Source organism: Patella vulgata, chromosome 3 (genome assembly GCF_932274485.2).
Source record: "Patella vulgata chromosome 3, xgPatVulg1.2, whole genome shotgun sequence".
Classification (NCBI taxonomy): Eukaryota; Metazoa; Mollusca; class Gastropoda; family Patellidae; genus Patella; species Patella vulgata.
Genome location: NC_065881.2, coordinates 4,250,711 through 4,262,176, shown reverse-complemented (window position 1 = coordinate 4,262,176; position 11,466 = coordinate 4,250,711). Strand labels below are relative to the sequence as shown.

Below are 11,466 nucleotides of genomic sequence, written 5' to 3'. Positions count from 1 at the left end.
ACTGAATTATTGTTACATAATGTGTCATTTACGGTGTAGGGGAGATAACTGCATTTCTCTCTGAAATTGAATAAATAACAGCCAATCATCGGGACAATTAGTTTGTGTTTTAGATGTGTTCAATCCAGTTACTAAATACCTCGATATTCATTAAATCATTAAATTGTGTTACTTTAACATAGAAATGTCACTCAATTATAAACAGTAATTGCATTCCTTATCGTGTATCTACATACCATATGATACCACATCTCGTGTTTCTATATACCATCTGATACCACATCTCATGTATATGTATACTGTCTGATACCACTTCTCGTGTTTCTATATACCATCTGATACCACTTCCCGTGTTTCTATATACTACTGATACCACATCTCATGTATATTTATACCAGCTGATACCCCTTCTCATGTATCTATATACCATCTGATACCCCTTCTTATGTATCAATATACCATCTGATACCACATCTCATGTATATGTATACCAGCTGATACCCTTCCCATGTATCTATATACCATCTGATACCACTGCTCATGTATCTATATACCATCTGATACCACATCTCATGTATATTTATACCATCTGATACCACTTCTCATACCTATATACCATTTCATGTATCTATATACCATCTGATACCACTTATATACCATCTGATACCACTTCTCATGTATCTCTATACCATATGATACCAAATCTCATGTATCTATAAACCATCTGATACCACCTCTCACGTACCTATATATACCGTCTGATCCCACTTCTCGTGTATCTATATACCATCTGAGAACATCTCATTTCAGTGGGCCAGACTGACACCCTACCAGGTACGGCACGCTTACGTTTGACCCGTTTACACCACAAAAAAACGAAGCGTGTCGTACCTGGTACCGTGCCTGGTACGCTTAAAATTTATAATGTAAACGGGGTTTATATCACCTTTCCTGCATTGTTAACATTTTATATTGTAATCAACAATAGAAAGAGTGGTTAATGTCGTCCTAGTTTATAAAACAATCAATTATTGAACCAGGTGAGAATATATATACCAGGTGCGAATATATATCTAAAAACACCACCTATTGATTTTTATATATAAATATTCTTGTCTTGGAAGCCATACTGGCTCACTGTTTATGTCGCTCGCTCCCTAACCCCTTGTTTCCGGGTGTTGCCTAAGAAAAGTTGTCGGGATGTTCCAGCCTGTGTTCCCCTTGCCAGTGTTGAACATAGAGAATCCGGCAAGGACGAGTGTCTAGTCGTTCGGATACGAAAAATTCGCAAAAAGGCGTAACCGTGTGGACACATTGGTGTGTACGTAACAGAACAATTGTTAGCAGTATGACACTGAATAACCTGTAGGTTTGAGGTGTCAGTATGACACTGACTGACTAACCTGTAGGTTCCAGGTGTTGACAGTATGACACTGACTGCCTAACCTGTAGGTTCCAGTTGTTGACAGTATGACACTGACTGACTAACCTGTAGGATCCAGGTGTTGACAGTATGATGCTGACTAACTAATCTTTAGGTTCATGGTGATGGCTGAATTGCTAGCACGTGTGCGCTGTATCATAAGGTATGTCATTGAGTCAACTGGCGTGGTTTCGATTCATTGGTTGTACGTGACAAGGAGTAGGCTCGACTGTCCAACCTTGTGGGTTTTCTCCTGGTCCTCCGGTACCGCCCACTGATACAGACCACTACGCGCAAGCGAATTATTGAAATAAAATTGAACCATATGTTAGTCCCGAAATGACCTAGTTTGTGTCGAGTGGACGTTAACCCCCCCCCCCTCTCTCTCTCTCTCTCTCTCTCTCTCTCTCTCTCTCTTGTAATATATGTAAGTGTGTCGATTCTGCTTTAAATTTTACCTGCAATAAGTAGGCCAATTTTATCATCTATACCTATCTGCGATTCTTATCTGGGTGTTGCTCCTGTTAATGGTCCCATTTTAAAGCCAGACCATCATAATATATTTACATATTTAATACAGCTCATTCCAAGAGATATTCACATATATGTTGTTATAGAATGTTATAAGTTTATTATCTTTAAGCAATTAAAAGAATAATATTGATTGGAATCACTGACTCCCCAACGATTAAATAAATAACACGCGTGATTGTGAATACCAATAATATGAAAATATATTTTTCAACCTTGCGATCCTACAAAACAAGAGTTATGTCCCTTACACTAGCTAAACGAAACAATTATTCAAACCAAAACTTCAAATAGTTAGAGTTGGAGCGAATATTTCCAACTAACTGAAACTATTGTTTTGTGTTAATGGTGTTTCCCAGTTACTTCACCTAGGTCAATCAAATTAGTTCCAAAACAGATTGCAATTACGTATTATAAAAAAAATTAATGTTCGCTTGCTCGGCCAATTTTACCAGAGTTCTGTCGAAACGACGTATGACTTCTGATTTAAATAGTATATTCCAGCAAAGTGTTATAGTTGTGACCTGAGAATTTGCAGTTGAGTTTCGCTTTAGTTCCCGGTGGGTAGTTCTTACTTAGGTCCACCATACCCTCCCAGTTGCCTGGCGACGTGGCTTCTAATGGATTCCAATCAGTGTTAATCTTAACCTGAACATCAACGGCCTTGGGAACAAACACATTGAATTTAACGACGGGGTCACGGTTTCCTTTCGTTATTTTAAGGGGTTCCGTAAGATAACAACCGTCCTTCCACTGTGGATACTGTTTAGGAAAGGGTTGACCATCACCTGGATTTGGACAGTGAACGATGTAATTAAACACGCACTGCATTTGAGGTCCGGCCTCCCCTTTTGGTAATGCGTATAACTGAAATTTATAAAATCCCGGTGTAGGTGGTGCTAACAGGAAGAGGAAGTTGTCTCCTTGACGACGGATCAAATGATACTCGTTACATTCCTTCTTGAGGGATACGGACAGCATTTTAGTTGTAACGCGGGTTCCAGGTGGAGCACTCATTATTATTTCTGTTGTTGGACCCGCCATGTCTATGATGGGGTCACTATGTGCTAACATCTGTAGGCCGTACGACTCAAATTTACTCTGTGGTCCCAGGTAGCCCTCTGTTACTTTGAACGGTATTTCTAGTCCTGCCATGGTTGCCTTTCCTATTCTTTAAACTGGAATCTGAAACGAGATAAGAATTATAAATGATTTATAATAAAACACAACACAAGGTATATATGGATATAACTAATTCTCTATTATTTAATAACGACGCTTCGTAACACATACAGGTCACGTTTTCAATTTAATGATAAATATCCATCTAGTCAGCCTATTTATACATATTTTGACATACATCAACTTAATTATAAATGAAAAGGGTGAAATGGAAGTAAACAATGGCAGTCTATAGATATCCAGAAATGAAATGAAATGAAATGGAGTTTAACGTCCTACTGTTCTGCTCCTAACCTGGGCTAATGAAGACGGGCATACGCCATACAGTGTGCTATGAGGGAAATTTTGCCCGGACAGCGGCACTACGGCCTACTCTTATATCGAATTCCAACTGCCAAGGGATCTTTTACGTGCACGCCAATGTGTACACGGGACCTCGGTTTTTCGTCCCATCCGAACGACTAGACAGCTTTCCTTGTCAGCCCCTCCGTCCTGCATCACTGGCAAGGGAGAACCACGCCGGAAAATCTGGATGAACTTTCTCGGCCAATGCAGGGATCGAACACCCGACCTCCAGGCTAGCGAGCTAGCGTCTTACCCACTTAGCCACGTGATCCCCTATAGATATCCAGAAAACCATAAATAAATAAATACAGTTAATCAAAAGTACAATTCTTTCTAACTTGTGATGATGGCCGGATTTGAAAAGCCCCTAAGGTTCGATCCAATCTGTTTCACATGTTTCACAGAGGTAATGCGAAAGTCTTATATTAACTCCGTGTAAGATGACTGATGTCAGATCATACGGCGTTGATCATTGGCCCTGATAGCGCGTGCAGTGTTTACATAAGATGTAAACTGGTCCGGGCAGAATGGTGCCTTTTACTCATTTTACACCTTCGGGTACTATACCATGTACCCATTCCCACTACATAGGAATTATGTATTATCCAGATAAAAAAAATGTTTTAGGATTTAATATGGAAAAGGAAAAACTGTTAATATTGTGAGATTATTAGCTCGCATAGTTTTTGTAGCGGCCTAGCGACTATTCACTGTTGATCAGTTTGGGTTCGATCTTCTCGGCCCCATCACTGCTTGTATTAGGCAATAAATATGAATTTAGTCTAATCAAAGACCTATAGAAGTATATTTCACAAATTAAAGACACTTATATGGGTATACTACTTCTGAATTTATTAACATGCTACGTTTTAGGCTTGATAACGATATCTGTATGTGTATCGAAACGTAGCATTTAAATAAATTCAAAAGTAGTATACCCGTATAAGTGTCTTTAATTTCTGAATTTAGTCCTAGTCTACTTGAATAAGACATTTATTTTCTTTTATCTTAAAGTTCTAACTACATATTGGGGGATCATGATGGCTAAGTGGGTAAGACGCTGGCTCGCTAGCCTGGAGGTCGGGTGTTCGATCCTTGCATTGGCCGAGAAAGTTCATCCAGATTTTCCGTCGTGGTTTCCCTTGTCAGTGATGCAGGATGGAGGGTTTGACAAGGACAGCTGTCTCGTCGTTCGGATGGGACGAAAAACCGAGGTCCCGTGTACACATTGGCGTGCACGTAGCGCCGCTGCCCGTGCAGAATTTCCCTCATAGCACACTGTATGGCGTATGCCCGTCTTCATTTGCTCCACTTTAGTAGCAGAACAGTTGGACGTTAAACCCCATTTCATTCCCACCTACATATTGTAAGTGCACACTGTAAGATAAAGTTAATGTTAGCAAGTTATTCTATCTCGTGTAAAGAAACCATGTCTCCACCTATTAGCTCCATCCATTAGCACATGCAAACAATTACAGACTAGTAGGTATTTATATATTATATATATGCCCTGTACTAAAGGTCAAAAGGTTATGGTCTAAACATATATAGATATATTTTTATTTCTTGTTTGGGGTAAGTTAGTCATTCTCGATCTCTGCCAAAATAATTTCCTTTTTTTTCTCTCCAAATGGTCGTTTTACACCCGAACTGGAAATAAACCCCTGAACTTTAAACTTTACTTGAGTTCATTAAGGTGAAGAAGTAATTATATGTATATACTCAGATAATTTCTTATTTATGTTTTTAGGCCGAGTTAGTTATCAAGCTGAAGAAGCAGTAATTATAAGTGAAAGGGGGAGAGAAAAATGGGGTTTAACGTCCACTGGACACATTTAGGTCATTTCGGAACTAACATATGGTTTATTTTTTTTATTTCAATAATTCGCTTGCGCGTAGGGAGGAAATCGGAGGACCCGGAGAAAACCCACGAGGCTGGACACGCGACCCTACTCCTTGTCACGTACAACCGGGGATTCGAAACCACGCCAGTTGACTCAATGACAGTCTTTATGATACAACGCGTACGTGCTAGCCATTCGGCCATCCAACCCCCCAGTAATTATAGTATACACTGTAACGTTGATATCGTTGACTAAGCAACAAATAACTGTTATAAATAAAAATAGACATAACTCGAAAATATTACAATTACTGGCGATTAAACTCTAAATATATTTACGGATTCATTTGATTTATTGTCGCTTTAAATTATATATGAGTGCAAAAAGCTTCAGTTATATTTATTGCCTTTGCCATTACATTAACACGGCGTCTACAGCTTTTCTTCATCTTTATTGTCGAAATGAAATATACATGTATCTCGTTTCAGAACAAAACATTTCACCACCAGAGAGAAATAACAGGGCCCTTACTCACGAAAACTTAAACTAAGTTACAACCGAAATTTTAAAAAATACTGCAATTCGATTGGCTGACCAGTAAAATCAATTTGCATATATCCAATGAAGTTGCAGTATTTGTAACTTAGTTTAAGTTTTCGTGAATGGGAAAAAAATGAAAAAATTCATATTATATCTTAAGTAGATTTGAAGCGAGCTCGGATTTCAGAATGGGATATCACCCAGGCGGTGGCAAACGGTAGCTACCCGGGTGGCAGCTGGGTTCCTTTTAAAAAAGAATTGAATTCCCTTTGACGCTTAAAATCGGACCAATTCCTCACAATGAGTGTGTGTGAGTGAGGGGGGGGGGGCAATACCCGTCCTCCCTCTTCGCCTTCCGTACCTAGGTGGGCCTCGGATATATATTATCGGGGTGCGGGGGGCGGGGGGAATCATTCGTATTATATGAATACTAAATATATTCCGTGACTCGCACGAATTATTTGTAACCGCTGACGAATGCAAGACATGTACAACACTATAACAACAGAAGAATGGTATCAGGTAATCTTTCATCAGAAACACGTATATAAACAAGAATATAATTCGTTGTACAGAACCGGTGTCGTGTTTCGGTGGCTGACAAGACAAAGTATTTGGCATCATTACAATCTTGCAGTGTAGTTTTTTATTCCATGTTTAAGGTGTGAACGTGAAGATGAATCTAAACTGTAATTGAAAATATTACAAAAAGAAGAATCGACGACGAATGCGAAAAGTATTTATGACGATTTAAACGGGCTACGGTGGCTCGATGAGTGTGCTGCTGACTCACTAGGCATGTGCCTTTCATTTTTGCCCCTTTTCAGTGATGCAGGACGGAGGGCCTGATAGAAACAGCTGTCTAGTCGTTAGGATAGAACCAAACACAGAGGTCCCGTGTACACATTGGCGTGCACGTAAAAGAACCCATGACAGTTGGAATTCGATATAAGAGTAGGCCGTAGTGCTGCTGTCCGGGCAAAATTCCCCTCATAGTACACTGTATGGCGTATGCCCGTCTTTATTAGCCAAGTTCGGGGCAGAAAAGTAGGACGTTAAACCCCATTTCATTTCGTTTCATTTCGTATTTTTTCAGCCGAAATTCCCCTTGTCGGAGTCGCAGGTAAGCAAACAAATCTTGACATTCGGATGGGTTGCAACATCAGAAAACCGAATATTCTACATGCTGATAATTATATATACGGGGCCTCGGTTTTACGCTCAATCCGAACGGCTGGGTCCCTTACTTGCCAGACCCCCCACCCACCCACCCGTTCGGCACCACTGACGGCAGGACATACCAGGGAAGTTCCCGTAATGCAACTCAGGACCTAGATTCGAGCGGTACTCGGGACCTTCATGTCAGAAACAAAAGACACAGTTTCTCAGTTCGTACACAGAGGTATAGTCTTATGTTTCGTATCTCCGAAAAGCCCCGGACGTTTGTTGAAAAAGCCCTTTACGGATACTAATCGAACTATCAGGGGTGTTTCTATAATTTTTAACGCTTACTTGTTATTTGGCTTATATCTTTGTTAATATATCTTTTTGTAATAAAGGGGGGTTGGATGGCTGAATGGTTAGCACGTGCGCGCTGCATCATAAAATCTGTCATTGAGTCAACTGGCGGGGTTTCGATTCCCCAGTTGTACGTGACAAGGAGTAGGGTCGCCTGTCCAACCTCGTTGGTTTTCTTCGGTTCCTCCGGTTTTCTCCCACTGCTAAAGACCCCTACGCACAAGCGAAATATGGAAATAAAATTGAACCATATGTTAGTCCCGAAATGACCTAGTTTGTGTCGAGTGGACGTTAAACCCCATCTCTCTCTCTCTCCCTTTCTCTCTCTCTCTCTTGTAATATATGTAAGGTTTGGTCGAGCGGTCGTGATTGTTATTAAAGCATTGATGGACCGAGGAAACTGTGAGGATGGTAGACTCGGGGGCAGCACTTAAACAAGTTAATGTTCTCCCTAGTTTGGGGTTCCGTTTTAGACTTGAATTTAAGTAATCGGTAAGACTTCCACGCTCGAAGATCTGGGCCCTGTTTCTCAAAATCTTAACTAAAGATAAAATCCAAATTTTAGTAGATACTTCAATTTTGATTGGCTAGGCACTAAAATCAATCTAATATTATCCAATCAAATTAGTAAAAGTTGGATTTTATCTTAGTTAAAATTTCGTGAAACAGGTCCCTGGTACTCATGATATACTCTAGAAAACACAATTTACTTGCATTTTTTTTAAATTTCTATGCCAACGGGAGAACACCCCACCTCGCCCGATTAGAGCAATTTTATCTATCTCAGTTTTTGTCAGACAAATACCACGTGACTTTCATAAATCCCGGCTGATCTTCTGACGTCATATAAAATACCAGGGTTATGCGTGCAAACTTTATATATATTGTTGTGTATAATAGACCAGAATGTCAAGTGTAACGTAATAAGACATTTGGTATATAAGAAGATAAAAAGTCTGGGTAACCTAGTATTTAGACACCTGCTAATATAATGTAGGTCTGTAGAAGATAAAGAGACTGAGTGACCTTGGTTAGATAATGACCTTGATCAACACCTGGTCCTGATAATGCTACTACTCTATAGCAGATCGTTTCATGTGTCGGGCCAACAGATGTCCGCGAGCGACAATCCTATTCTACCAGAGACTGACTGATGGTTTCTTCTGCGTGGTTTTTATTATTTAGCCTAAGGGATAAGTCAGAATCATTTAGAACATTTAAGTTAGAACAGCAAGGAAAATCATGCAAATGTCTTTGGGTCTAAAGTATCAATATCTTTATGGTTGTTGGAAGGGGGGGGGGGCTGTAATGGTATTCAGTCTACGGTGCCATTCTAGGCAACACGGACTTTAACACCTGCCAATAAGAGATTGTGAACTGAATCTGGAAATCCTAGGTTTGAATATCGGCATCGGCAGGGTAGAACTTTGGGGATTTCTTTAGCCTCACAAGTATTCGAATTCGACGTCATTGTCGAAAATTAACCCCTAAATTTAATCCTTTTTACCGGTTAAAGTAGGAAATTAAAACTCAGTTCATTTCACTTTATAAAGTGCGCTTTCGCCTTTAACAACCCTTATGTAACAAAATAAGCTGAAATACGCTTAATAATTATGACTAAAAGCACATAAACGTTATCTGAGACCTGGCACTTGTAATCTACACATTAGAAATTTCTCTAGTACTCTGAAACTGTTAATTACACTCTTCATAAAATGAAATTGGGTTTAAAATCTTATTGATCGGGAGACACGGTGGCTAAGTGAGTAAGACGCTAGCTCGCTAGCCTCGAGGTCGTGGGTTCGATTCCGGCCTGTTTTCCCCTTGTCAGGGATGCAGGACGGAGAGTTTGACAAGAACGTTGGGATGGGGCGACAACCCGAGGTCCCGTGTACATTGGCGTACACGTAAAAGATTCCTTGATATTTGGAATTCGATATAAGAGCAGACCGTAGTGCCGCTGCCTGGGCAATATTTCCCCAGTAGCATACTGTTTGGCGTATGCCCGTCTTCATTAGCTCAGTCGGAGCAGGTGGTCTTTTATCTCCACATCAATGCCTACATGCAATCTTAATTTTTCGTCCAATCCGAACGACGAGACGTTGTTCCTTGTCAGGCCCTCCTTCCTGCACGGCGCCGGAAAATCCCAAGAACCGGGAGCGAACACGTGTCCCCTGGTCAGTGAGCAAGTGCGTTATTCACTGAGTCGCTATTGCTCCCTGTTGTGAATAGTTTTCTGTACTTAATATGTTAGATGGAAAGCAAATATAAAATTTGACAAAATAGATATTGTATGAATTCACCTTCTATATATTTGTTGGGGATATATGGTTCGCCACAAACAGGGTTCGGATAAAACAACATCGGGTCCCAAGTTCACAAAACATTCTCAGACCTCAGTTAAGAATTTACTCAAAACTGTTCGGCTTATTTTAAGTAAAATATAGCTCTTTATAAAACTTTTACATCTGTAAGAACTGAGTATTCCGACATTCTGCATAATCCGGCATATTGTAACGATCCCGTATGTGCAACGTTTTGTGTTTTCGGATCAAAGATATTTCTCATAAACAGTGATTAAAAGAGGGGTAAATTATTAAGTCTGATAATGCTTTGTGAACATAGGACCGGGTCTCATCTACCCTGCAAGGTACTTGACCGTGTTTGATTGGTATCAAATACCCCGCATGGTACTTGGTCTTGTTTGGTTGACATCAAAAACATCTAGATTCTTTTACTGATCCTGCGGTCGGTCGGTAAACATGACACTGATTGACGTACTGCATGATCTGGGGTTTAACATCCTACTGTTCTGCACCGACGGGATTAATGAAGACGAGACGCTTGGTACGGAAAAGCGTTTAGTCGGTCGTATGAGACTCCATACCAGGGCACTGTGTTTAAACAATAATTAAATGCGATGTGTATAACTAAATTACAGTACGCAGGATACGAAAACAAGTTTATAAATGCCGCTTTCTGAATAAGGAGTGATAATGATGAAGCGGGTATGATGAAATACCATTGGAAGCACGATAAAGATCCCCGGAAATTGGAATCGGACTTAAACATCTGAAACGCCGGTGCCACTATTAGTGCTCGTCTTTATCAACCCGATTGGTTAAGCCGTCTCATTTAATACATCGAACATTATTATAAATGAAATGAAATGGAATGGGGTTTAACGCCTTCTAGCTTGTTCTGCTCCGACTGGGCTAATGAAGACGGGTAAACGCCATACAGTGTGATATAAGGGTAATTTTGCACTACGGCCAACTCTTATATCGAATTCCAACTGCCATGTGATATTTTAGGTGCAAGGCAATGTATATACGGGACCTCGGTTTTTTCGTCCCATCTGAACGACAATCAGCTTTCATTGTCAGGCCCCCGTCCTCCACAACTGCCAAGCGATCTTTAACGTGTACGCCAATGAACACACGAGACCTCGATTTTTCTTCTAATCCGAATGACTAGACAGCTGTCCTTGTCAGACCCTTCGTCCTGCAACACTGACAAGGGGAAAACCACGTCGGAAAATCCCGATGAACTTTGAACATTATTATAATTACGAACTTTGAAAAACGATATGAAGTTAAAACATAAATCTGAAGTTAAAACATAAACATAAGAGCTGTTTGAAAGATGTATACAAAATAAAGCGTTAAAAAACTTGCCTATATTATTGTGTTCAGAAGATAATTCCACAATTACAGCAACGTCGAATATACAACACTCTAAGAATTGCAGCACGCGCAAGGCAGACGTGAATTTGACTGAAAGCAGACGATAGAAGTTATAAGCAGATGTTGGAATTGGTAACCAATAGTAACGTGGTATATTATGATGGGTGGATATAGGTATATACAAGAGATGTAACTGATATCTATGTCAACAATTATATATTCTTAATGTACCTAAACATACAGTACTCGTGTAAAATAATATAACCCTATATTATATCCCCCACCTTTCCCCTCGGATATACAGTACTCTGTGGACTTACTTCGTGTAAAATAATATATCCCTAATATATCCCCGACATATCCCCTCGGTACCAAACATAATATACAGTAGGTCTAC

The 11,466-nt window shown here is 40.0% G+C and overlaps 1 protein-coding gene across 1 annotated transcript; it reads right to left on the bottom strand.

Moving 5' to 3' along the window:
* Positions 1–1,981: 1,981 nt before the first annotated feature.
* On the bottom strand, positions 1,982–11,165 carry LOC126815819 (uncharacterized). Its single transcript, XM_050541780.2, has 2 exons — positions 11,061–11,165; positions 1,982–3,139 (listed from the first exon to the last, which is right to left on the bottom strand). The coding sequence occupies exon 2, from the start codon at positions 3,107–3,109 to the stop codon at positions 2,441–2,443; it is 669 nt and encodes a 222-aa protein (XP_050397737.1). The 5' UTR covers positions 3,110–3,139; positions 11,061–11,165; the 3' UTR covers positions 1,982–2,440.
* Between the last annotated feature and the right edge of the window lie 301 nt (positions 11,166–11,466).

Coding starts and splice junctions, on each gene's coding strand:
- LOC126815819 (XM_050541780.2), bottom strand. CDS start 3,109: ATGGCAGGACTAGAAATACCGTTCAAAGTAACAGAGGGCTACCTGGGA.